The following is a 27,812-nucleotide window of genomic DNA, read 5'->3' as shown; positions in this document are numbered from 1 at the left end:
TGTTAAAATTACAGTTTTTAACTTGAGGTAATTCTATTATTACTAATTGAACCTTCACCGTCTAAAATATCTGTATTTTAAATTTCATTCCGTTGGCAAATAACTGAGATATTAGGCTCGAAAGTCTTAGCTGAGACACCCTGTATAAGTGCTTTCTGTGTGAGCAATGAAATTATTTTTATTATTACCCCACACTTAAAAATTGTTATGAGTCAATACGACCTTTAGCTTCATTATATTGTTGACTTGTTAGCGCAATTGACTTAATTACACCGTATACTGGGTGCCCCAAAATTCGCGGAACAACTCAATGGGGCAATGTCAACTCATGTTAGAAAATAATGACAAAAATAATTAAAAAACTCAATACCTCTTAGATTTGAAGATATGGGGGCTCAAAAGCAGCTTTGATCTCATTTATTTTAAATGTTAATAGTTATTTACACTACGAGAGAGGAAGGTAAAGCTTTTGTTCACGCGAATTGCATGTTCGGCCACGACGCGCAGCGGAGTGGTCGATGCAATTCAACTCCTTAGAAAATGAGTCTGTAACTTTATAGTCAAAATTTTAAATAAAATTAAAATAAAATAAATAAGTCACATTTTCGGAGAGATCTGTTGCTATGGAAAAAAATAAAATACAAAATAAACAAAGTTTTGCAATGTCAATAAAGTGATTGTGCACACCACGTTGTGGAAATGGATGACGAAGAATTCTGTGTTCCTGATGACGTCCTGGAAGAGGCAAGTGCCGCGAAGTACCAAATGGTGCCTACGAAATCAAAATTACGATACCAGAAAGAATTGGAAATATTTACACAATGGCAGATCAAGGGAAAAGACGAAAGCAGCATCAGCGCGGTTATTCAATGTTGAAGAGTACACTGTTTGTATTTCAAAACGTTTATATCTCCAGGTATCCAGGTAAGAGGTTTTTTTCGAGGTTTTTTTAATAAGCTATTAGTTGTTTTAATATAATAAATTGTACAGGTTCAACAGTCTCACCTCCTTTTTGAAAACAAAATGTAGAAACTATCAGCCGAAAAAAGCTACAACTTCTTCAAGAAACGATGTTTGCAAGTTTTTACTGGAAGCGGCGGACCAAGAGTGGATCCTTCAGAAAGTTGTACTGATGATGGGCATATTCGGTGGCCGCCGTGATTAATTATGTAAAGTGATGAATTGTTATACAGTGCGTTTTTTTTAAGACTGGCCATAGGGTTTTACAAGCTACATTTTTCAACCCCCTGTTAACTTTTGTCCTCATGAAAATATTCAACCCAGTTTTGTAGTAAAGTTGTGGGATATGATAATGTATTGAAACAATTTCAATTTAATAACCAGAATCAAGGAATAAGTTATAGCAAAAAGACATTTTTTGAATTCCGTTTGCTCTAATTTTAAATTTTCAGTAGGCTAAAATTTCACCTGACATTTGTAATTTTGATATGTAATTGATTATGTGATTGCTTAACTGCCTCTGGAGGCCATTTTGAACATTTCATTTAATTTCTATTAAAGTAAAGAAACTTGTTATAACATAAATAATGAATCTATCGTTATAAAATGTAAAATATTAATGTTCACACTATTTTTTGCAAACAACATTTTATTTGTAAATTGTCTATTACAACCATTTAGGTATTACAAATACAAAATTAACAGGAGGTTGAAAAATTAGCATGTAAAACTCTCTGGCCAGTCTTAAAAAAACGCACTATATACGTTATTCACGTTGAATTGAACATTTCAAGGTCAAATAATTTAGCAAACAGTGACATGCAGGTAAATACCGTTCACGATGGATTGAGCATTGCTAAATTCGCATTATGTTGGTTAGCTGCATGTCACTATTTACAAAACATAATTACAGAGCCAAAAAATACAATTATTTGACCTTGAAATGTTCAACTCCATGTGAATAACGTTTAGTTATTTTCGTATCCCACCTCCACCCGGCGGCACGGCAATTTTGCCGGAGTACATACACTATTACGGATAATACTATCAAATAATAGTGCAGTGCTTATCAACATAATTACCGGCGTCTCGCCTCCGCATTTTGACTTTTTTGTGTTTTATGTTCTGTGTCAATGTTAAGGAATTTCCTAACGATGTGACATGAGTATAATAATATACCTTTTTGAATTTCAACCACCAATGTGTTCTCTAAGTCCAAAATTTTTAAATTTTTAAAAAGAGCTTGGGGTACTATTCCTGTTGCTGAAATTATAAATGGTAAAATCGAAATTTTTTCTAAACACCAAAGATTTCTCATAGCAACGGAGTGTTCTAAATATTTATTAATTTTTGTATTATATGTCTGTGTTATATTGTGTGAATTTGGAACAGCTATATCTAAAAGATATGCTTGCTTTTGTTGTTTATTTAAAATAATAATGTCTGGTCTGTTATGCTGAATGTGAATGTCAGTTAAAACTGTCCGATCAAAATATAATTTGTAATTGTCATTTTCTAAACAACTTTCTGGTTTATAAATGTAATGTGGTTGTGTATCCTTTAATAAATTGAATTTAACTGCTAAATTCATGTGTATAATTTTTGCGAATATATCATGACGTTTTTTATATTCGCTTTGAGCCAAAACGGTGCAAGAAGAAATGATATGTTCAATGGTTTCCCCTTCAGTTCCGCAAATCCTACATTTATCAATGATCGATTGTAAACCGCATATGTGTTTTTTATAATTTCTTGTATTTATAACACGATCTTGTATTGCAAATATAAAACCCTCAGTCTCAGGATGAATATTTGATTTTTTAAGCCATGCATGAGAAGCTTGAATATTAATTTCTGGCTGTTCTAGCTCTTTAAAATATCTCCCATGTAAAGACTTTTGTTTTATATTTGCTATAGTGTCAGATATATTTGGCTTAACAATATCTGAAATTATATTATCACTTAAATTTAAAGGTGTGTAACCTTTATCCGCTGAAACCAAAGCATTAAAAAAAGTGTTATCACGAGCTCTATTGAGAAAATAATTTTTTAGTGAAGCAATTTGATTATGTTGTAGAATTTCTAGATTTGAAAAACCCCTACCACCATTTTCGCGTGGTAAATTAAATCTTTCAATAGCAGATTTGGGGTGATGTTTACAAAATTTTGTAAAGAGAACTCTAGTTTGAATATTTATATTCTGTAAATTAGTTTTGGACCATTTTATAATACCAAAAGAATAGGTCAACAATGGAACAGCATATGTATTAACTGCTTTAATTAAATTATTACCGTTTAATTTTGATTTTATTATTGGTATGTAACTATTTTCAATATACAAATTCTTTTTCATAAAATAGAATTTCAATTATGCGTGAGCGAAAGTGCGTGAGCGAAAGTACGTGAGCGAAAGTGCGTGAGCGAAAGTGGAACCTTCACTCACTGGTAACCATGGATACAAACCCACTTTCTAGGGAGGTATCGAACAAAAAATATTTTCATTTTTGTCTTTTCCTAACCATTGGCATAATAATTCTGAACGATTGTGATCAGGTTTGCAATTATTTTCTTCATTGCATCCAGCATTTCCAAATAGTAATTTTATGTCCGTTTTACCTAAAATAACGTACGGCAACATGGCTTTGATTTTTCTCCCCTATTTCCATGGATACAACAAAAATGAAATATTTGCAGACAATTGGGGTACATAGAATGTTTTTAAATTTTGCCACATTTAGTGTAACGAATAGGTCCATATCTTCGATAAAAACGAAGATTGATTTTTAAACATTTTTACCTGATATTTTAATGACTACTTAACAACGTACTGCTAAGTTGTTCTGCGAATTTTGGGGCACCCAGTATACGTACCGGACACAATTGGCATATCTTTAATTAGACGTTGATCGTAGCTTGTCTGTTGTTGGTTTCCAATTTATATCATTTTTATTTTACCATAAGCGTGGAAAACACTTTTTATGACTAAAAAAAGTGTAGATAAAAGTAATACTGATACACATTATCAAATTAAAACAGGTCGAAAACTTTTAACGCACCAGTGGAAAATACAATGGGTATAACATGTTAGCTAAAATGCCATCGAGCCGGAAGGAATATACTCGTACAGTTGCGGAATTAAAATTTCGGGCACTATTTTTCTGTCACTTCAACAAAATCTCTGTAAAGCATCTTTTACTGTCATCATGACTGACATTCAAAAATTAAACTTTTCTGTGTCAGTCACCCAATCAATTTTGAATTTTGAGATTTCAGTTAGTTGCACTGAGTGTAATTAAATCATCGCGTTGATATGTTGCCTACCCATTATTATGCCACAAATGACAATTTTTGAATGCCAAAAAGACAAAAACATGACAAGAGTAAAAAATAAGTTTATTAACGTAAAGGTTGTTTTAGAGTTTATATCATGACATTGACAATAGTGTCCGAAATTTTAATTCCGCAACTGTACACATAATTGGCATAGCTCAATTTCTTTCTTCGAAAAACTTTATATAACCATAGAAATTTGACGATTTTCCTTGCAGTTTTTATAACAATATTTATATAGTTTGTCTCAATTCTAAATTTCCACCACCTGTTGAATTATGTTGGCAAAATAAAAATATTTCTAAATTGGGGATTCTTAATAACCAAAGTTGGCAATATAATTATTTCACAAACATAATTCGAAAACATTAAAATTAGTTCATAAGTTTATTTTGCTTTTAGAATTTGATTTTCTACCTACTTACTTACTGCATTTTAAAAAAGCTTTTCGTTCTTTTCCTTTATTCTAAAATTTTGAGTTGTAAAAACGGATATTGACAGATAACCTAACAAATACAATTTGACGCATTTTTCACCAAACAGTGTTGTCGGTTGTATGTCCAACGTAGAATGCAGTGTTGGTGTAAATTTAGAATTGAGACAGACTTTAGCTATACAGCCTGTGCATTCTCAAACTCGAACATAGGCAATTAACATTGTATTGAACGTTTTTGCTGATTCCTGCTCGCCAATTGAACTTACAGGTAAGGTAATGTTATCAATAGAAAGATAAATTTATTGCGCTTGAAATAATACTAATAATAAGATTAAAGGTGCTATTTTTATTTTAAAATACTAATTTAAAACTTGGCGATTTTTAAATATGACATGCCATGATTTTCAAATTGGAGAGCATTTGTCAAAAAATTTAGTAATTTGTTGGGTTAAGTCAACGAATTTCGGTAAATTACTGTCAAAATTATTTGCGGAAAAATGAATAGTTACTCCATACAGATTAAGACAAATTTCTCTTGAAGTAAGTTTATGTAAATCGCGAATACTGAATATCCTCAGGAAGTACAAATATCATCCCTACAAGACACAGTGTCATCAACAGATTTTTGCTGTTGGTGAAGAAACTAAGAGTGAAACCTGTTATGAAATACAGGGCGTGCTAATGATCGTCGCTTTCTGTCGACAATTTGCTTCACAGACGAATCTACTTTTACACTAAATAACGAACCAAATGTTCAAAACATGCGATATTGGGCTCAAGAAAACCCTCGAGTAAATATTCCTACTAGAACTCAGTATCCTCAAAAAATTCATATCTGGGCTGGGATTTTTAATAACATTTGAAATAAAAGGAAATTTAAATTCAGCAAATTATTTAGATTTATTATTACTAAGGTAGGAACTGCATTGTAATTTTTTCAAAGAATTTGTAATAAAAACTGCTTAAACTGTTAATTACTTTAATATTATAATTTAATTATTTATTTTATTGATGTATCGAAATAATGACATAATATCTATAAACTGAATGCATAGTGTTAATTACCTATGTTCGACTTTGAGAGTGGACACCCGGTATACATACCTACCAATGTTATGATATGACTATCATAACTACCGCAGATGTCGGTTTGAAATCCGAGCTCGTAGAACGAGAATTTTAAGACATCTAAGGTTGTTATGATTCATAACATCCGTGGTTTGTTCAATAGTTTACCGGTTTCAGAATAATTAGAGAGAATTTAAAACAATTAAATCCAAAAACTCGTTTTAAAATAGATTGAGTTGATCGCGTTTGCATGATATGTTTAGTCATGTATACATTTGGTTGTGTATACAAACAGACATTTCGCAAAATGAGTTTGAATGAGTGTTTTACTGGAAAACATTTAAGATAATTTCCGGTTTCTGCTTCATTAAGCAGAACAAGCTTTATAGTATATTAAGTATAAAGAACGGTAATGACAATGTACGGATCGAAGACAATTGTTTGGAGGAGGAGCTTGCGACGACTCCAATATTGTCTGAGATCCGTACATTGTCATTAACGTTCGTCATGCTTATGAGATTTTTTGCGCGATTGAATATTTATTACAAAACATTCCTAACTAGAATGCAATGCGATACGACGCCCTTCACATCGTGTTGCCACAATGTCGATTTTTGTATCGCGTTTCTAAGGCAATTTGCAAACAACTACCGCCATTGCAGTTTTTGTGCGCAAATATCGCCAGTTGTGTTGAAAAACAAGCAGTAAAATGAGTGATATTAGTGATTCCGAAAACGAAGTGGATATTGTAGAAGAAACTTTGAGTGTGGGGTGCGTCACAAATAAAGAATTTTTGAAACTAACGACCTCAACGTGTAATTATGAAGACACGGAAAATTTGGGGTATGAAAATTTTGATAATACTAATGTCGCGGCAAGTTCGCTAATATTATTTCATTACAGCGGCAAGGAATGCCGACCACAAGAGCCATGTGAGTTTCCAGAAAGTGCTAACATCTTGTCTTCAACTTCTGTCTACATAAATCAAGAATTTTCGAAACCAGCGAACTCAATATGTATTCAAGAAGACAAGGAAAATCCGGGGTATGAACATTTTGACAATTCTAATGTCGCGGCAAGTCTGTTAACAAAATTATTTCATTGCAGCGGCAAGGTAGGCCGACTACAAGAGCCGTGCGAGTTTCCAGATAGTGCTAACATCTTGTCTTCAACTTCCGTCTACATAAATGAAGAATTTTCGAAACCAACGATCTCAATGTGTAATCAAGAAGACAAGGAAAATGCGGGGTATGAAAATTTTGACAATGCCAATGTCGCGGCAAGTTTGCTAATGCTATTTCGTTGCAGCAGCAAGGAAAGCTGACTACAAGAGCCGTGTGAGTTTCCAGAAAGTGCTAACATCTTGTCTTCAACTTCTGTCTACATAAATGAAGAATTATTTTCGAAACCAACAACCTCAATGTGTACCTAATCAAGAAGACAAGGAAAATGCGGGGTATGAAAATTTTGACAATGCCAATGTCGCGGCAAGTTTGCTAATGCTTTTTCATTGCAGCGCCAAGGAAAGCCGACTACAAGAGCTTTATGAGTTTCCAGAAAGTGCCCCCACATCTTGGCTTCAACTTCTGTCTACATAAAAATTATTATAATAATCGATTAATTTTGAATAAACTTTACTTACCGTTCTAGAACACCAAAAATTACTTACCATCGAGTTTATCGTTAGCAACGAGTAAACAGAGCTTACCATCTTGGAAACAGACGTGGTAAACAACCAAATAGAGTACAATCGCGCAAAAAATAGCTTAATACCGTAAAAATTAAAAGGCAAGTAAAGTCCATTCACGTTGGATTTTCCTTCAAGGTCAAATAATTTAATTTTTTGGCCCTGTAATTTTGTTTTGTAAATACTGGCATGCATGTAAACACCGTTCACGTTAGATTGCTAAATCGCATTGTGTTGGTTAGCATGTCACTATTTACAAAACATAATTACAGAGCCAAAAAGTTAAATTATTTGACCTTGAAGGAAAATCCAAGTAAGTGCTCATAGTGTTAGTTCCGTAACGTATTTATCTTTTTGTTTATAGAGTCGAAGAAATATACAGGCTGTTTGATAAAAAACGCCTCAACCCATAACTTTTTTATTTATTATCCGATTTCAATAAACAAAAAAAACGAAGATATGGTTTTTCATGCGCTACGAAGCAGCCATAAAAATATTTTTTTTGGCGTTATTTTCAGTAACTAACGATAGTCAACTTTTTTTTTTTAAATGGACACATGTAGTTTTTTAGGCTCAGTCTGATAAAGTTTTTTTTCTGAATCTAACAATGTATTAAAAGTTATCGTTTGGTCCATAGCTGACTGAAAAAAAATAAAACAATTTTTAATTGTGGTTCAGTTTATTATGAAATTTTGCCGTGAAAAACAATTGGAATACAAATAGCAACAAATGTCAAGTGTGAGTTTGAAAATTTTCAGGTGCAATCTTGAAGAGTTTTATTATTATTTTCTTGGAAAACATAAATAATAATAATTATTATTATTATTTTTTCTATTAACTTTTTGTTTTTGACTAATTACGATTTTTATTACACTCGAACATAAAATAATAGTCAAATGACTGCTATCCTGCATGACTGACAATGTTATTTTATAGTTAAATAAAAAAAAGTTTAAAAAAGCAGAAGAAAACTTCTAAGCTAACGTTTAGATGACATTTATCGTACTTTGTATTCCGATTGTGTTTCACGGCACTTTTAAAATTTTATAATAAGCTGAACCACAAAAAAATGTTTTATTTTTTTTTCAGTTAGCTATGAACCAAATGATAACTTTCAATACATCATTAGATCCAGAGAAAAAAACCTTACCAGACCAAGCCTAAAAAAACTACATGTGTCCATCTAAAAAAAAAAAAAATTGACTATCGTTAGCTATTGAAGATAACGCCAAAAAAAAAACGTTTTATGACTGTTTTGTAGCGCTTGAAAAACCATATCTTTGATTTTTTTGTTCATTGAAATCGGGTAATAAATAACAAAGTTATGGGTTGAGGCGTTTTTCATCAAACAGCCTGTAGCCCCGCATCCCTCATCATTATGGACGCACTGGTACTACGCGAATACCCGAAGCCCGATGCTACGAAGTGCAGTTCATTTTTACTATGGCAGAGTTCCGTCTGTCTAAGTAATTATTGTTGTCTTTAGTTCCGTCTGTTTCAATTAATAATGAATAAAGTTATATATTGTCTTCATTTGTTGATTGTTGTTGACATGTCACTATGGCAATATTACCCTACAGCATAACTGTACTAGTACAGTTATGACTCACCTACCATCCGACTTTTGTGAATGTAAACCAAGGCTTACTATAATGAAACCGGTAAAAACTGTTTGCCCACTTGCATTTTTTCGACTGACATTAAATAGAAAAATAGTCGTCAAGCAAGTAATAATTAATCGGATGAAATCTTCTCATCAGAGACGTCACGTCCATTTAATGTGGGTTAGTTCAAATTTCCGTTTATGAAAAAAAAATTCGAATGAACTTAAATGACACTTTAACAATCTCCATTCCTCGTGCATGCTGCAATGGAGTGTATATTTTTGTAAAGTTGTTTGTTTGTCACACAGACACCATGTAAAACGAATTTTTAAATTATTTGGTGTTATAACATTTTAAGATGAACAATAGCAGTTTGAAGAAATCTGGAAACTGCGTTTCTCTTGTAACAACTTTAAAAATGTTCGTAAAGCAATTTAAAAACAATGAATGTGTCAAGAAATTTGGTTATAATCTTTGTGAAGTATGTTTCTGCACGATTATTAAAGAATTCTTACATTCTTGCATTCTTGTTGGATATTCAAGGAAAGAATGATATCAGTTCCACACCCAGTGATAGAAAATAGTACTCCTAAAACCTAGGTCTGTCGGCCAATCCATCCCTCGTATTCACCGGTAGATCGCCAATCGGATGCGTTTATAAACAATAAGTCGCCATCGCGTAGCAACCGCTAAACGAGGCACAATTTTAATTGTCAAATATTAAAAGTCAAAAACTCAAAGGTTGTTTTTTCTTGGTATAATCGTGGAGAAAGTATTATCTTCAACTCGCGTATAATGGCTATTACTCAATCGTACCATTCCACCACTCGTCTACGGCTCGTGTTGGAATGTTCGTTTTCTTGAATAATAGCCATCATTATTCGCTCGTTGAAGAATGTAGTATTCTTGGAAATAAATTATGCAACTTTTATTTGTCAATATTCTACTTTTAAATTATACAGTGCCTTTTTTTTAACGCTGGCCATAGGGATTTACATGACAAAAACTTTGGATCGTGTTAATAAGCTTTTTAGCAGGAATTTTTAATTGAAATTTTGCAGAATATTAGATTAGTATTTTATAAATCAATTTAAGTTTATTTTATACTACAGAATAAAATAATTACGGAATTAATTTAAAAAAAACTACTTTTAACTTTTACACGAGCTTTTACATTACATTACATTACATTATTTCTTGCCCAGAAGGTTTTATAATCGTTAGACAGTTACAGTCTTACAGCCTATGGAAGACAGTTTGAACAATTTATGTAATAAAAATTCAAAAATAATTAAAGTACATAGTTTAAAATTGTTGAAGTAGAATTTTATTTATTTTGATGTAATTATGATGTCCTATGTTTTATGTTTATGAAATAAAACTGCCCATTTTTCAAAATCTCTCCCATTCAATCATTTCTTGATTTGAAAAGGTGTCCATTGAAAATTATTACTCTTTGACGCTTGTTGAGTTTACATTAGCAAGCCACGTAGTAAATTTAATAAATTTATTTTTGCTCTAACTCCGTGATTATTTTGTTTTGTACGATGGACCGAACTGAAATTGATTTATAAAATACTAATCTAATATCCTACCCAATTTCACTTAAAAATTACTACTAAAAAGCTCATTAACAGACCCTAAACTTTTAAGCATGTAAATCCCTATGGCCAGCGTTAAAAAAAAGGCACTGTATAAAATAAATATTATGTCCCAGTTTGAATATTCGATATAAGTCTCCAATTCTCTATATTCAAGAACAATTTAAAGTTAGAATCAGGATAAGAAAGAAGGGTCATTGTATAACCAGTTTAACATTTATTCAAACAAGAGACAGTACAAACGCATGTAACTAAAATGTAATTTAAAATAATTACATTCTGTTTTTACAATTTTAACCTCTCAGGGGTAAGTTTTGTTCCCGGTCTGCTTCCTCAATTTGTTTACTGTCGGTGGAGTTCCAGCTTTGTACCTCGCCAGAAGCAAAAATAAGAAAAATCACTGACGCCACCATATTGACTCCCACAGCGATCCAAAAAATGTATCCCCACTGTCGAAAACTTTGCTCTTCTTTAGTAATTAAACCGACTACTTTCGTTGATACATATCCACTAGCTCCAGCCAGAGCTTGACTTATTCCGAGGATGGTTCCGGAATAAGCGGGAGCAATGTCAACACAATTTGCTAGAATTCCAGGAGTGGAAAAACTCATGAAAGCGAAAGCACTGGTAAAAACTACCACTGAGACCGTGTAGTTGTCACCCCAAATAGCCTGGATTGAGAACAGTATGCACGGTCCCCAAAATGATATGGTCGTGCACACTTTTCTGACGGTGGTTCTGGAAAATTTCGTGGCTTTCAACGCTCTATCAGCAAGATACGACGAGATGACGGCTGCTGCATATTTTCCTATCGAAATACGACATTAGGGCAACGTTGTTGAATTCTTACAGCAATTACCTAGATGGGGTAAACTAGACAACCACCCATTCTGTTTGATATTCAAGTGTAAAACTTGACTGATATAGCTGGGTACTTGGTGCAAAAGAAGATAAGTTGTAAAGCAAAAGATTAAATTACATACGACAAACGCCCATACAGGCGCCGAAGTAAGAATTTTAATCCAAGGAGTTTTAGACTTCTTTGCCGTACAATTAACGATTCTGGCATTTATAAGTTGTTCCTTTTCTTCTCGACTGATTCTTGGATGTTGTTCCGGTGAGTCATAAACCAAGTAGAACCAAGCCATCGTCCACAGTAGCGTAATGCCACCAGAAAAATAGAAGACGCTTGGCCAACCAAGAGAAGCTATCAAATATCCGCAAACCGGGTAAGTCAAAGCAGCTCCTAAAGCGCTTGCTTTCATGTGCGACATAAATTTTGAAGTGTCGGAAGGAGACACCCATTTGGCCGCCATCGGTGGTATGGATGGCCATTGCATTCCCAGCGCCATTCCAAGAACAAATCTTGCGAACAGTACCCAATAATAGTGCAAACGGCAAGCAAGTGGTATCAAGACTGTTATAAGTGCTGCACAGAGGAGACTCACTCCGAAAACGATTCGTGTTCCGTACATTTCAGAAAGACGTCCTCCTGGAACTGGGGTTACGAAAAAGCCGCAGAAGAAGTAACCCAAGATATCGTTTTTTTCTTCTTCATTCCAATTGTAACGAGGTCCATGGGACATCCGAGTAGCGTTAGACTTCTTGCTGGTGGCCATTTCGACGATGGTTATCGATATGTTCAATCGCAACATGTGGTGGATCATGAAGCCTAGGATTATCATGAGTGACAAGACCCGTTTGCATGTTATAAATTCTGGAAATGATGGAAGACATTTTACTTGTTTTTGGTGTTTTGTTAAAAGAATGTGAGTCAACTTCTTGATGTTCCCATTGAATAACTGTATCAATAATTTCCGCATAAATGAATGGTCTGCGTACACTTTGTATCACAAAAATAAAGTAAGAAGCAGATTTTGACAGTTTCCTTTAGCAAACGAACATTTGTTAGTTCTGTTTTATTATTTTTAAGTCTCCTGGACAGTTTAACAGTCACAATATAGTAGTCAAACTGGAGTAGGGTTTGGGTGTTTTCATAGACACATAATAATTTTCTGTTTTCCTAAAATTTTAATTATTTTTGTTTACAATTATACTACTTCACTCATCATTCGACGAGTGAAGTTAAGCCGTGTAACAGCAAAAAAATTAGTATGTAGTTACAAAATCAAAAAAAAATTAAAATTTTAAAAAGAGCTACAAAACTAGTAATTTTTAAAAACAGCAATACCAACTTTAGTAATTTTTGTGCTAAGTTAATCAGAGCTTACGTACCCAGTACTAGCGGCATATCTCCTTAGAAGTCAACTGCAACTTGTTTATTGTTAGTTTTACATGTATATTTTGTTGGTTTGTTTTAAATACCAAAAATATGTAAATCAACTAAAGCGTAGATAAACGCTAGGTTCACAAAGTAGAACAGGTCGCAAGCTAACAATGCACACATAAAGATAGTGGAAAGTAGAATAATACTTTAGTCAGGACTCTCCCGGACTCAGGACATCTGCTATTGTAAGCCACATCTGTCCCATTTCTTATTTTTACAAAACACTATTTTACTCGTAACAACGTTGTCATCTTTTAAATGCAATTTTAAAAACTATTTAATGCTCCTAATATACTTAACGCCTTGTTCGTTGTCAGCTGAACATTCATTTTTTGACGACTTATTTCCTAATTGTTCCATTTCCACTCTGCTGCTTCTGCCGTTCCGACTCTTTTCCTCTCCAGATCCGAAAACGACAAAATATGCCATAGCAAACAGATTTACTCCTACCAAGATCCAAAACATGTACGCCCATTGTTGAAAACTTTGATCTTCTTTGGTCAACAGTGCAACTAGTTTAGTTGCTACATAACCTGTCATGGCAACTAGAACTTGACTCATGCCGAAAATAGTTCCAGAATATGATGAGGCCAACTCGATAGAATTTACGTAGACACCAGAAGCAGCCAACCCATGTAGACCTATGGAGCTTGTAAAGATCACGACGGATAACATGCTACTTTGGCCCCAAAAAGCTTGTATGAGGAAGAACACACTTGTCCCTCCGAACAACGTTGAACATAAAAAAAATTTGATACAAGTGGTTGAAAGATTTCCAATTTTCTTTAGTTTGTCGGCAATGCACGAGGAAGTTAGGGCTGATATAGTATTTTACTATATACATAACCCTGATATTAGTTACCAGGAATAATTAAGAACCTACACACCTAAATGTGGTATACAGGACAACAACCCAGTTTGCTTGATGTTGAAATGAAGAATTTGGTGCATGTAAGTTGGTAACTGTATGAAACAAACGAAAAATGTAAATGACGAACACGCATTTGCCACGATGAAAGCCCAGACGGGACCAGAAGTCAAAATTTTTGCCCAAGGTGTACTAGTTCTGTTTTTCACCGAATCATCTCTCGTAACTTTTGTTTCTCGTCCTCAGTTATTCTAGGGTGTTAGTCTGGTGTGTCGTAAATTAAATACAACCAACATAATGTCCACGTCAATGCTATGGTACTAGCGGTATATCTTCTTAGACTGTAACTTGTCTATTATTGATTATCTATCAACATTTTTTTGTTTTACTTTAAGTACCAAAAACATGTAAAGAAACCAAAGAGTAGTGTTCATAAAAATGATCAAAATAGTCACAGTTTAACAACGCCCACAATAAGGTTGTGGATACTTTAGCCAAAAGAACTCCGTTCCGGAGAGTTTTAGTGTAAATCTAAAAAAAAATATTTTTTGTTCGACACTGTCAGAATTTGAGAATTTTCTCCTGAGTGAACGATTTTGATAAATGTCACAACTTGTCAAAACGAAACGTCAAGCTAATTGTAAAGGCTCGTCAAACAAAAAAACGTTGTATTCAACTCGTTCTTGTGTAAATTGAGCTTTTTTGGCACTCGTAGGCCCACTCATGCCAAAAAAAGTCCAATTTACACGCGAACTCGTTAAATAAACTAATATTAAAATTTATCCATGTGAGACCTTTCATCTTGCAAATAATACTTAATCGGATAAACTTTCTTCGTCAATCTCTACCAAGTGGACATTTGACTAAATGCCGTGCAACTTTTTGACAATAGTAGATTATACCTGCTCTCTATTTTATCTGCTGCACTTAATCTGGCATTTAACTGTGACTAGAATGGTTGAGGATTTGCCAGTCTGGGAGACGATTTTATTGAAATTATTTATTTATTAAAATTTAATTAGTTAATTACAATAAAATTTACATGTGCGACTTTAAAGGACAAAATTTGAATTTCACAATCATTTCGCAAGAAAATCTACAAAATGTAAGGCGTGGGTGAAAAAATACTAAGGTAAAAAATAAAGAATTAAAGATATACGGGGTGATCAACAATGACTGAGTCTGTTGGCAATGAAACAATTGAAAAATATTGGTGCTTTTTTGTCTCGTGATTGGCACTGAGAGGGAGTTTTAATTTGACAACACATTAAAAAAAATTAGGCACTGGTAGAATTTGTACTGCCAACCGTTATTGACATCATAAATTCCGGTACGAGATTACGCCACCCCAATAAAAATGTCTTGTTCCAGTCTAAAATAGTTATTTACATTACAAATGCGGTAGACTACATTTTACAGCGCGAGGTTTTTAGACTGAAACACGACCGCGCAGTGGGAGTGTTTTAACAAAAACCGAGCGATGTAAAATAGCTACCGCATTAGTAATGTACAATCGCAGCCATCCAAAAGTGAACGATAGCTTGCGAAATTTCCGTATTTTTCGTTAGATTAAATCAGGCTGTATTCATTGGCGTTCGTGCAGCAGGCGTTACTATTTTAATAATAAAAAGTTGTAATAAATAATTTTTAATAAAAATGAGGCTGAGAAGTAATTAATACATTATTAAAATGAAAGTAAACGTTAGTAAAGAAACCTTTCCAACACCTATTCGTATTGACCTCTCAAGCCTGTTTTCTTGCCAACGCCTCTTTATATTGAAGATGCAAGTCTTACTGCAATGTAATTCTCTCGCCACAGCCGCCAACGACCAATTTTCTTCTAGCTTTGCAATAGCCCTAGCTGTCTGAATCGGAGTGAGATGTGGCATTTTAAAAAAATAGTTTCAATAATTTTTTTAACGCTAGTGTCAAACTTTGACATTTTAGGACGCCTATGATTTAAAGTAAAAATCAAACTATTAAAAAAAACCGTTCACTTTTGGATGGCCGCGATAGTACATATTAATCTTTTTGGTCGACGACTCGTTTTCTCAAATTTGAAATTTGTTGTAACCAATAATTTTGCAAAACCTGTCACGGACATTTGATTAATGAAATACCAGAAAGTTATCTATTATAACGATAACTGACATGCTTACGATTTATACTACAAGATGGCACCATCAGATTTCACAATTTTTCAGAAGAGAATCGCCCTCAAATGTCACATGATTTATATTGACAAATCACAACTCCGAATTGTTTGAATAGCAACCAATCACAATTTAATTAAGCGGAAATTTTCCCTAGGGAAAATTTCCGATATAATTTATCTAGGGAAAAGTTTTTTCGGTCGATTCTCTTCCGAATATGCCTCGGGACAGATATATATCGCCAGAAATTTTTTCTTGCAGTCCAACACTCGTGTTGGTCGCTCAAAATTACCCTCGGGCTAGCGCCCTCGCGTAATTTTCTCGCTACAAACACTCGTATGTCAGGACTGCTCGAAAAAATTTCCGGCAATAAGGTACCTGATCCAAATAAGGCCCACCTAATTTTTGTTTTCAAATATCGGTTAGTAAAAACAAGTAAGAAATTTGGATGCGGGTTGTAAATGAAAGTTTATTCTTTTCTTAACATAACAGCATAAACATATAAATAAAAAAAATAATAACAAAGAAGTAATTCCTTTTTCAAAAAAATATTGCTTGTGGGCCTTATTGCGTACGATGTGCTTAATAAGGCCCACCCATTAAATTTTCGATAAAAGTTAATAAAACACCATTTTCTTCTAGAATACTTAAATAAAAACAACTTTCACTTGCATGAACCACACAAATAATCCAAATCATTATCTTTTATTAGGCCTATACAAGTTTCGTGGTACCAAACGGAACAATTCTTGCACATACGCATACTTATCATTTCACAGGTGTCACATCAGGGACGATACCAACTTCCTTTATTTGATTTTCTGTCAAAATAATAATTCAAGAATAAAGCCCACTATGGTGTTAATAAGGCCCACTCCTTTGCCGGGCCTTATTAAAACCAGCTCACATTAAAGGGTATAAGATATGATACGAAAAGAAGCTAAAAGCAGATTTGAAATAAATGCATGCAATGAAAAAGAACTTTTCAAGGAATACTGCAATGCCATTTTCAAACAGAAATTTGTGGTAAATACCTTAAAATCTTACATTTACTTTTCCCGCTTTTTAACAACACTGGTGGGTGAACTTTGCAATGTTATTTTACCGCGAAATTTGAACATATCTGGTACGGTTATTTGTACGAATTTTATGCACTCATGCTAAACGAAGCCCTTATGTTGTCGTATATTTGGAGATTTCTATAACTAAGTCAATATCATTAGTGGGCCTTATTTTCGAGCGGGCCTTATTTGGAACAGGTACCTTATATCTGTCCCTTGGTATATTATATATGAAAACAATTGAATTATGTTCATTTTCGATAACTGAACGGATTAATGGTAGCGGTATCTTGTCTCAGAATAACTGAACTTTATTTATGATAAACTAACATGTCATTTAGAGTTGAGGAAGCCAAAAACCATTTTAATAAATAAACTATCACAAAAATGAACCTTTGATGGTAAATTTCAAACTTCCCTGTCAAAGCTGACAACCGGAAATGCGTTTAGATTACAATGGTACCAAAATCATTCAAATTTTCATTGTGACCAACAGATTAATTCATTCTTGATCACGCTCTACATAGGTATTAATCATATTAAGTATAATTTAACTTTAACTTTAACGGCTGGCCTTCCTCATTTCTTATCTGGTCCATTTCTGCCTCTTTCACAATTTTCAGAAGCCGGCTCTGCACTTCACCAGATCCAAAAACGATAAAAAAAATATCGACGCAAACAAATGCATTCCCACAACGATCCAAAAAATATAAGACCACTGTTGAAAATTCTGCTCGTGTTTCGTAAAGAGACCTACTATTTTCATAGAAAAGTGTCCCAACACACACGCAGGTATGTGGTTTATTTCCAGGAGAGTCCCAGAGTAGACAGGAGCAATGTGGATGCAATTTGCTAAAATTCCGGGAGTTGTGAAACTCAACACAACCAAAGAACCAGTGAAAACAATGACTGACACGATCCAACTGTAGCCCCAGATTGCTTGAATCGTGAAGAACGAAGCTGATCCCAAAAATGCAATGGTGTTGCACGCTTTTCTAATGGTGGTTCTTGAAAATCGCTCCCTTTTTATCGCTTTGTCAGCCAAATACGACCAGATAACCGCAAACGTGTATCTTACTATTGAAAAATAAAATTACAAAGGAAAAAGGGGTACTACCTAGTTACGTGGAGTAGACCAGAAAGCCACCCGTTTACCATGATGTCCATGTGTAACACTTGACTGATGTAGCTGGGCATCTGCAATAGCGCAATGAACACAGTAAAAGACGAAAAAGTGTAGCCCACTATCAATGCCCAAACCGGTCTAGAAGTAAACATTTTTACCCAAGGTGTTTTTTTGGGCAGGGCCGGATTGCGGCGATGGTCACCTTTTAAATCTCCCGTTTAAAATGTACCTGGAAAGGTGATGGCCGGATTGCGACAGCGATAGCATTCGGGTAAAAAGGGGCAGGGCCGGATTGCGGCGATGGACTCTTCCGTTTAAAATGCACCTGAAAAAGTGATAAAACTTTTCGACTTGCGTTTACATAGATTTTGACATTGCAGCTCTTCAATCTGCAACATCAGTTCACATCTTGATTGGTAGTACTTTTTTCGGAGTATGTATTTAAAAGCCTCTAAAAGAAAGAACTCTTCACCACGTTTACTAAATATCACTTCCACCTTCACTTCCCCACTTGTGTGGTTAAATAATATCGTTTTTTTTTTCACCTCATAGTAGGCGTTGAAGAGTCGATTGTGAACGCACTCTACAGGTTACGGATCACGGATTAGCTGTTTAAATCTTACGTTTTACACGAGTGGTGCGTCCACTATCGACTCAACGCCTACTGTGAGGTGAAATTTAAAAAACACCCGATATAAAACCAACCATAGTTTTGAAAAGCTGGATATTTATAACAGGGCTTTTATGCTAAGTAATAGACGTTTTCGGATTAAATAAAAAGATGCATAGTAATTTCGCCGACCGGCCGCAATCCGGCCCCTACCTTTACAGCTACAATTCCGCCGCAATACGGCCCTCCATGTACAGGTAAAGTATGACCACGGCCGCAATCCGGCCACACCGGTTTTTTTATTTTTTCGACCTGGTTGTAATTTACTTCGACTTTCAAAGCTTCCCTTTCTTTGTCGCTAATCCTCGGGTGCTGTTCTGGTGAGTCATAGGCAAGGTAAAACCATGCTATTGTCCATACAACGGTAATAATCGAAATTTTACGAATAAATACGACGGAGTGTTTTGGCCAACTGCGTGCGGAGCAGCACCGTCGAAGCTATTCCAACGTTATTATATGGGATTGAAGTGTCTTACTATAGTTTAATTGTCTGTGATTTAAATTAATGGTGGAAAACGGAGACTGTAATTTCAAAAGTTCTAGAGATATCGAAAAGGCGTCGCGATCGGCGTAAAGTAGAACCGAGCTGATTGGTCATTTTGGTCAAGTAGGGTTTGCGAAAGTGGGGTGCGCCAGAAATGATAAAACCAATTGCGGAACGGGAAAGAGGGCTTTTTCGATTCACTCGGGGTTTGATCTCCAAAGTAGCCGGAGGTACGTTCAGTACTTCCAGCAGCCATTTTGTGACCACGTGCTTAACATTTACAAGGTAAATTATTTCTCTAATTCTGGTACATTATTTGTAGTCGTGATTTAATTAGTCAACCAGCATTTAGTTCTTTATCGTTCTAAAGTAAAGATTATATTATTTTCGTGAGTATCGGATGACCACGTGACTCTTTAGAATCTTGTATTAATTTCTTTATCGCGAAGTATGTGATCTTCTTGCATTTACCGATTGGGGAACCGTGCTTTCATCAAGGGGAACTAGTATAAATTCATTATAAAACATTTTTACTTATTATGTAAGTTTTGGAGTCTCGAGATCGGGAAGCTACCGCCAGTGTCCGTCGCACTCAATTAGCTGTGGTCCGGCATAAGTGCACAAACCGCCATGTCACCCGTAAACGGGACAGTGACCAAACTAGGCCAGCTGACACGTGAAGAGAGGTACCCTTTGGCCCTGTTAGAACCTTTTTTCCCTTTTATTTTCGACCACCGGAGTAGACCGGGGTGAGCTATGAGATTCCAGGGCATCGCGTCGGGTTAAATTTAATTGGGGAAATAATTGAAATCTAAATCGGATTCACATAGTTCGCATCTCAAACTCGTATAATGCTGTTCGCGCCACAAACTCATATATTTGCCCAGCTTAGTCATTTATTCATGAGTCAGATCTCAATTCGTGGGCCGAGAGTCAAATTTCATTGGGTCAAATTTCCACCAACTTCTGTTATTAAATTCATTTATTTATTTCTATAATTTGTTGGGACCAAACACCACCACACTCGATTATTTGTTAAATAAAATTTAAGTGAAGTGTGCTCAATCGTTTTAATTCTATTTGGAAAAACCTTCCAAAGGTACGGCCTCTCGTTAGAACCTAAGTAAACAAAATGAACAATAAAACACAACGTAGGATCCATAAATATTTCTTTTCTCATTATTTTTTGTTTCGTATTTTTCCGCAAAAATAACATCCGAGGGAATGCGGCAACCAACAATACAACAAATGAGGGAAAAAAATCATCGAGGAAAGGTCAAGGAAGTCGAAAAGTTACAGTACCGGTGACGTATAAGACGCTTGGCCAGGCGAACTGCGGTACCAAATGTCCGCACATCGGGAGGGCCAAAGCAGCACCTAAAAAACTTGCCATCATGTGCGCCATAAACTTGGAAGTATCCGTGGAAGAGACAGATTTGGCGGTCAATGGCGATACCGACGCCCACTGTACCCCCAACGACACTCCCAGGCCAAATCTCGCCAGTACCACCCAATAGAAGCCCCACTTGCAGGTCGCTGGTGTCAAGATGATCATCAGCGCTGCGATGAACAGACCAGTTCCTAAAACGATTCTGAAAGGCGTCCTTCGGGAATCTGTATGACGAAGTAGCCCCAGAAGAAGCTGCCCAGGATTTCGTTCTTTTTTCCTCGTTCCAGTGGTACCGAGGGCCTTGAACAGAGTTGTTGGAGTTGTTGTGGACGGTCATTTCCACGATGGCTATGGATATGTTCAAGCGCGGCATGTGGTGAATCATGAAGGCTAGGATGACGATGCATGACAGAATCCTCTTGCACGTAAAGTACTCTAGAAATCATTTTTCGAGAACCAAGTGAAAGATCCATACTCAAAGTGGTTAGTGTTTGGGTGGGTGAACGCCCCTCTCGATTCCTTAAGTTCAACTTTATTCGGTTTCTTCTGAATTAAAATTAATTTAATTCGGCCTGAATACTGTGCCACTGTATTTGTGATGGGTCAGAACAAAGTAATTATTTAATTAATATCATTGTAGTATAGCTTTTTCTGTGAACAATTCTTGCACGAAATATATTTCATTTATTTCTTGTGAAAGTTATTGGGTGTAGTCATAACCACAAGAGTTTTTGGTGTCCTATCAAATTTATTATTATTAGGTACAGGGAATTTTAATTAATTCTCTTGGCAGTGAATTGTACTGCATTATGCGAAATGGAACAAAACTCTATGGCCCATATGATAGTACTCGTACTAATGAACCAAAAGAAAAACTTTCCTACAATTGTATAAAAGGAACAACTTACCAGAAAAAGAGTTCCTGTTAGGCATTATGAAGTACAGCAAACTGTTTTAGAGTACTAGTATACATAAAACGTGTTCCATTTTAATTTATGCCGTTGCATCACACTATGCAATTAAAGTGAATAACAATAGTTTAGATAACAAATATTATAATAGTCCCAGCCATGAAATTATATGGGTGTTCTTGTACGTATAATACATATTTTTTTAAATGTTTCAAGAATGTGCCGCAAGTTGTAGAATGTTCACTTAAAACGTTGCAATTTTTTAAATGCAATTTTAAAAACTAATTACTGCTCATAATTTAATGCCTTGTTGGTCAATTCATTTTTTGACGTCTCATTTCGTAATTGTTCCATTTCCACTTTGCTACTTCTGCTGTTCCAATTCTGTTCCTCTCCAGATCCAAAAACGATAAAATACACCATAGCAAACAGATTTACTCCTACCAAAATCCAAAACATGTACACCCATTGTTGAAAACTTTGATCTTCTATGGTTAACAGAGCAACTAGTTTAGTTACTAGGTAACCTGTCATGGCAACTAGAACTTGACTCATGCCGAAAATAGTTCCAGAATATGATGATGCCAAATCGAGAGAATTTACGTAGACACCAGAAGTAGCCAAACCATGTAGACCCATGGAGCTTGTAAAGATCACAACGGAAACGACACTACTTTGGCCCCAAAAAGCTTGTATGACGAAGAGCACGCTTGTCCCTCCGAACAACGTTGAACATAAAAATTTTCTGATACAAGTGGTTGAAAGATTTCCAGTTTTCTTGAGTTTGTCGGCAATGCACGAGGAAGTTAGGGCTGATAAATATCTTGCTATATACACAATACTGATATTATTGAGTTAACAGGACTAATTATGAATCTACACACCTAAATGTGGTATACTAGACAACAACCCATTTTGCTTGATGTTGAAATGAAGAATTTGATCCATGTAAGTTGGTAACTGCATGAAACAAACGAAAAATGTAAATGACGAACACGCATTCGCCACAATGAAAGCCCAAACGGGACCGGAAGTCAAAATTTTTGCCCAAGGTGTCCTAGTTTTGCTCGGCAGATCTAGATCTCTCTGAATCATCTCTCGTAACTTTTGTTTCTCGTCCTCAGTTATTCTAGGGTGTTGGTCTGGTGTGTCGTAAACTAAATACAACCAACATAATGTCCACGTCAATACTATAGTACCCGTGACGTAGAAGACGCTCGGCCAACCATAACTGTCTATCAAATACCCGCACATAGGTAGAGTTATTACTACTCCCAAAGAAGCTGCTGCCATGTGTGATAAAAACCTTGAAGTATCTGTGGGGGGGATCCATCTGGTCGCTATTGGTGGTGTCGAGGGCCAGTGTATTCCCATCACAACACCAAGTACGACTCTGATGACCAACAGGCAGTAGTAGTTAGAATAGCTAGCCAGAGGTGTTAGAATGGTTAAAAGACTAGCGGTTAAGAGACCGCCTCCGATAATTCTCTTTGGTCCGAACAATTCCGACAGTCGTCCGCCTGGGATCTGAGTTAAAAGGTAGCCCCAGAAGAAGCAGCCCAGAATGTTGTTTTTCTGAGCTTCGTCCCAGTCGTAGCGAGGGGCAGTGGTCGCGGAAGTTGTGTTATTCTTTGCCACCATCTCGACTATAGCTATTGATATGTTGATGCGCAACATGTGGTGGATCATGAAGCTCAAGAAGACCATAAACGACAGTATTCGCTGACACGTCAAGGATTCTGAAAAATGTCTCTTGCATTTTGAATAAACGTTGGTTTTTATTTACCGAACATATCTGGTGCGTTCTGCTAGTGCAAATTTGGAAACTACTTGTTAAGAGTTTTGATAAAGGTAAGCAACTGTAAAATATACATCAGCAAGAATGCGCTAGTTACATAGATAACCACTATCAACTTGTTTTTTCCTTGCAAAATACAGGGTTATTATAAATGATTGTCCCATCGCAGGTAGCGTTGACTTTATGTAGTTCGGTTTTATGTTCAAGCGGAAATTTTTGGTAGTTGGATTTTATGTTCATGTTTCTACAATTTATTTTAATTGAATTAATTCACGGGCGAAAATATTTTTCAATCAATAAATAAATTTGCTCTACCAGCATTAGTCTTTTTATATTGCAATATGGTAGCTCGGTGGCCGCATGGCTGTCGGAGACAGTGTCCGAGGTCGCGATCCCGGCGCTAGTGGGTTCGAATCCCACCGAAGGGGGAGGATTTTTTCGAAGGAGTTTCCTCCGCCGGGCCATGGATTTGTGTGTATGTCTAGTAGGGACTGACGGTAGGGTGGTGGAAGGAAGAGCGACACTCTCCCGACACCACCGCGAGGTCAGCAGGGTTCAAATCCCAGGCCGGATGGGCCTCCGATGGATGTTTGTGCTGTATTTCATGTTGTGTTGTCCAGAAAGAAAAAAGGAGAAGAGAGGGTGGGTGTGGGTCGCCGGGGAAAGTACCCTGGAGCCCCGCCGTACATAAAAAGAAAAAAGAGGAAAAAAGCCGACCGCAAGGTACCTGATAGACCAGTACGGTGAAAAGGGAAAGGCTATAAAAAAATTGCAATATACTAAAACCTTTTTGGAAAAATAATAAAGATGATACCATTCAAGGTGTAACTTCAGGTCTTAAAGATATAGCGTCTACGTATGTAAAATCACCGCCGTTTTCTACATACATATAAAGAGGAAATTATAAATCCTATTCTAAACAAAATGGATGAAAAATCGTTGGATGAATATTTACGAGGCGACGGATTAGAAAAGAAAACTTTATCAAAGATTCACGAGTTGGTAAAGCCAAAGAATCGAATAAATATAAAATCAAAGAAAATTATTAAAAATTTGGCTGCTCCGCAGGCCATCTGAGGACCGAAGATCGAATCTTACTAACGTTTCTTTAAAGGTTTTTATAATAAATAAATGGAAATGGAAATCGTATATTAAGTATAAAGAACGGTAATGACGATAGACAACACAGTAAACCTATAGAACGCAAACTCCTATGCATTTTATCGTTTTTTTTTTTTGGAAACGCACCCACCACAAACCGTCAGGGGACGCTGCCGTTTTATAAAAATAAAAATCGCGGAAACTTATGCCAAAATTAAAAAAATATATATATTTTGACATATTAAGTCATAAATAATAAATCTACTGTTACGAAAATTTGCAGAGTGCAAAGGTATTTAAACCATGTGGAACTCGCCATAGATTTTCAAATCCAATTAAATATCCTGGGCATTTTATGGAATGGATAAAAAACAGTTATCAACTTTGTAGCCTATTAAAGTGTAGGTATAATACCGTGTGAGCAACAAGTACTGATTGAGTTGGCAATAAATTCTGGTGATTTTTGGTGACTTTTATGTCATGTTCCAACGAGAAAACCATTTTATTAATAAACGATTACAAAAACCAAGAGTTTTAAATTTGAAATGTATACCAGCTGTCAATAATGTCAATAAAACAAACCGAAATAGGTACAATTCACAGTCTTGAAAATTTTATGTAAATTTTTTTTTGCCAACTGAATCAGTTATTGTTGCTCACCCTGTAGCTAAACTGTGTGTGGACTTCATTTTACCAGCACGAACAATAGATTGCTGAATGTGGCCGTACCCTCGACTCAATACAACTTCCCTCATTTTCCAGTCCAGACTTACTTCCAGTAATAGTAAAAAAATATTGATAATTACGAGTATATTTTAACTGAAAACTATTTTTTATAGAATTTTCATCCGATCTACTGATCTACGATATTTCTACTGAAGACGCTATAAGTAAATCCTGTTTTATGTAGTAATAAAGATATAAATTCTTGTGAAAGTTTCAAAAAGAAAATAATAAAAGTTGAGCATAATCAAAATTATAAAAAGCCAGAATGTTAATCCAAAATTCGGGCTGCAACTACGGGCTGCAATGTACCGAAAACGTTACATGCAAAATTCGATGTCAAAATAAAGAGCAAAATTTTGAAGGTGAGGAAGCCATAATCTCTGTTTGTCGCAACTGAGGAAAAGAAACACCAAATCAAAATTTATAAAAATGCAATGGAAATGTATTGAAAAAAATTGAAAATAAAAACTTCAAAATAAATGTAGTCTTTCAATTTCATAAATAAATTATTTTGAAAATTAAAATAAATAAAAAAGCCAGGATATCCAGCTGGCTGTGTGTTATTTTGCACCTACCACAAGCCAGTAGATGGCGTCGGGACACAAAAAACTATGGGAGTTTGCGTTCTATAGGTTTAATCTGGCGCTATCCCTACCCCCACACTCAGTGACGATCAAGAGATGAGGGCGAATGAGAAAAATCTCTCTCTCTCGTCCTCCAATCGTCGAAGTAAGAAGCAGCTCGTGCTCGTAGTCATAAGGTGTGAACAAATGTAATATTCAACAGCAAAATACACATTGTATGTAAGTTAAATCGCCTCTGTGTATCCCCTACACGTCAGTTAACGCAATATTGGTGACCCCGACGTGATCACGCAGACATCGACCGCGAAACGAACGAGTAGTCGAGACAATGAAGGTTTTTACTTCTTAATCCTCAGAAACAGCTCCGATTTTGATGTTTTTTTTTTTAATGTGTGTACTTATATTTGAAATCAGAAACATTTTGTCTGGGGCACGTAAATACACTTCTGGACAAAATTAAGGGACCACCAATAAAAATTAAAATTACTTGCTGAAAGTCTCATTGATCTTAATAAAATTCACACATGTAATAGTTAAGTGTACTTTACGTTATTTAATTGGTATGAATGTCAAAAAAATATACAAATTCAACTTAATCTAGCTAAAAAACTAAAAATAGACAAAAATTCGAAAAACAATTAATTAAGAAATTAATGTAACTCTAAAAAATTATTAACGTAAACTAATAACTTGTGTTTCCGCCTCTGGCTGTTATGCACTCTTGTATCTTTCTTGGCATACTGCTAATGAGGCTTTGAATGATCTGTTGTGGTATCTGATGCCACTCTTGTATGAGCAAGTTGGACAGCTCTTCAAGATTTATTGGAGATGCATGAGCACTTCTAACTCGTCGGTTTAAGTGATCCCACAGGTGCTCAATAGGATTTAGATCAGGGCTTTTCGCTGGCCATTCTAGACAGTCAATATTTGCATCTCTCAAAGCAGTTGTTACAGTATGAGCAATGTGTGGTCTTGCGTTATAGTGCATAAAAATAAAGTTCGGACCAAAATTTTCAGCGTATGGCAGTACATGAGGTACAATAATATCGTCCCTATATCTTGCTGCCGTCATCTATAACTAATTGTGTACGACCATTGAAACTTATTCCGCCCCATACCATCAAACATCCTCCACCAAATTTATCAACTCCACGAATGTTACACTGTGCGTACCTTTCACCAGGTATGCGCAAAACGAGAACACGACGATCGTTATTGGAAATGTGAAATCTGGACTCATCAGTGAATAGAACTGAATCCCACTGTCTTTCATTCCATTCCTGGTGGTTTAAACAAAAAGACAAACGATTTATTTTATGTAAGGCTGTCAAAATTGGACCAGTTGCAGGTTTTCTGGCAATCAGATTGACTTCTTTCAGCCTCCTTCTTACAGTTTTTGTTGAAATTTCTTTTCCAGTAGCTAAACAAAGGTCATTTTTTAACTCCCGAGAGGTTACAAAACGCTTCCTTAAAGCTTGCAGTTCAATGTAGTGATCTTCCCTGGCGGTTGTTTTCCTGTTGGCCCCTTGTCCTCTTATTCTTTTTAAACTGCCAGTGGTTCTATGTGTTGCAGCAGCTCTTTGTACCACAGATTTGTTGGTATTCAAAATTTGAGCAACTTCTCTCTGCGAATATCCTTCGCGAAGAAGAATAATGATTTGAGATACTTCCTCAACTCTAAGATGCCGTCTAGGCATACTTTTGGTTTAATGTGTGACGGAAAACTGATTTTCTACTTTTATAATGATAAAATCAACGCTTTAATACAGTAATAACTCAAAATTGAATCTTTAACAAGTACAATTTTTTGTTGACATTTGTTATTTTGGAAAAAAGTGCATTACCTTTGTTCATTTCTTCATGGCATGCTATAAAAATAATGTAATATACACTTAACTATTACATGTGTGAATTTTATTAAGATCAATGACACTTTCATCAAGTAATTGTAATTTTTATTGGTGGTC

At 35.4% G+C, this 27,812-nt stretch overlaps 2 protein-coding genes, 1 long non-coding RNA gene and 1 pseudogene across 7 annotated transcripts; 1 reads left to right on the top strand and 3 right to left on the bottom strand.

Moving 5' to 3' along the window:
• The first annotated feature begins 6,196 nt into the window (after positions 1-6,196).
• LOC138131714 (uncharacterized) lies at positions 6,197-7,446 on the top strand. Of its 3 annotated transcripts, XR_011159877.1 has the most exons (5): positions 6,198-6,637; positions 6,698-6,838; positions 6,902-7,042; positions 7,106-7,250; positions 7,311-7,446. It is a non-coding gene; the product is annotated as an uncharacterized lncRNA (long non-coding RNA). The 3 variants fall into 3 exon arrangements; XR_011159878.1 differs by having other exon boundaries at positions 6,197-6,838; positions 7,103-7,250; XR_011159876.1 differs by having other exon boundaries at positions 6,203-6,838.
• A 3,451-nt stretch (positions 7,447-10,897) lies between these two features.
• Positions 10,898-13,730, bottom strand: LOC138131368 (sialin-like). 2 transcript variants are annotated; one of them, XM_069048332.1, is made up of 3 exons: positions 12,922-13,730; positions 11,546-12,403; positions 10,898-11,494 (listed from the first exon to the last, which is right to left on the bottom strand). In XM_069048332.1, the coding sequence occupies exons 1-3, from the start codon at positions 12,935-12,937 to the stop codon at positions 10,980-10,982; spliced, it is 1,389 nt and encodes a 462-aa protein (XP_068904433.1). In that variant the 5' UTR covers positions 12,938-13,730; the 3' UTR covers positions 10,898-10,979. The 2 variants fall into 2 exon arrangements, with proteins under 2 accessions (XP_068904433.1, XP_068904432.1); XM_069048331.1 differs by having other exon boundaries at positions 11,546-13,730.
• A 3,320-nt stretch (positions 13,731-17,050) lies between these two features.
• On the bottom strand, positions 17,051-21,658 carry LOC138130455 (vesicular glutamate transporter 3-like; annotated as a pseudogene).
• LOC138131706 (sialin-like) lies at positions 21,100-23,589 on the bottom strand. Of its 2 annotated transcripts, XM_069048881.1 has the most exons (3): positions 23,423-23,589; positions 22,521-23,375; positions 21,100-22,463 (listed from the first exon to the last, which is right to left on the bottom strand). In XM_069048881.1, the coding sequence occupies exons 1-3, from the start codon at positions 23,427-23,429 to the stop codon at positions 21,922-21,924; spliced, it is 1,404 nt and encodes a 467-aa protein (XP_068904982.1). In that variant the 5' UTR covers positions 23,430-23,589; the 3' UTR covers positions 21,100-21,921. The 2 variants fall into 2 exon arrangements, with proteins under 2 accessions (XP_068904982.1, XP_068904983.1); XM_069048882.1 differs by having other exon boundaries at positions 22,365-23,375.
• Positions 23,590-27,812: the final 4,223 nt, after the last annotated feature.

Source organism: Tenebrio molitor, chromosome 5 (genome assembly GCF_963966145.1).
Source record: "Tenebrio molitor chromosome 5, icTenMoli1.1, whole genome shotgun sequence".
Taxonomy (NCBI): Eukaryota; Metazoa; Arthropoda; class Insecta; order Coleoptera; family Tenebrionidae; genus Tenebrio; species Tenebrio molitor.
This window is presented reverse-complemented; position numbering and strand designations above follow the sequence as displayed.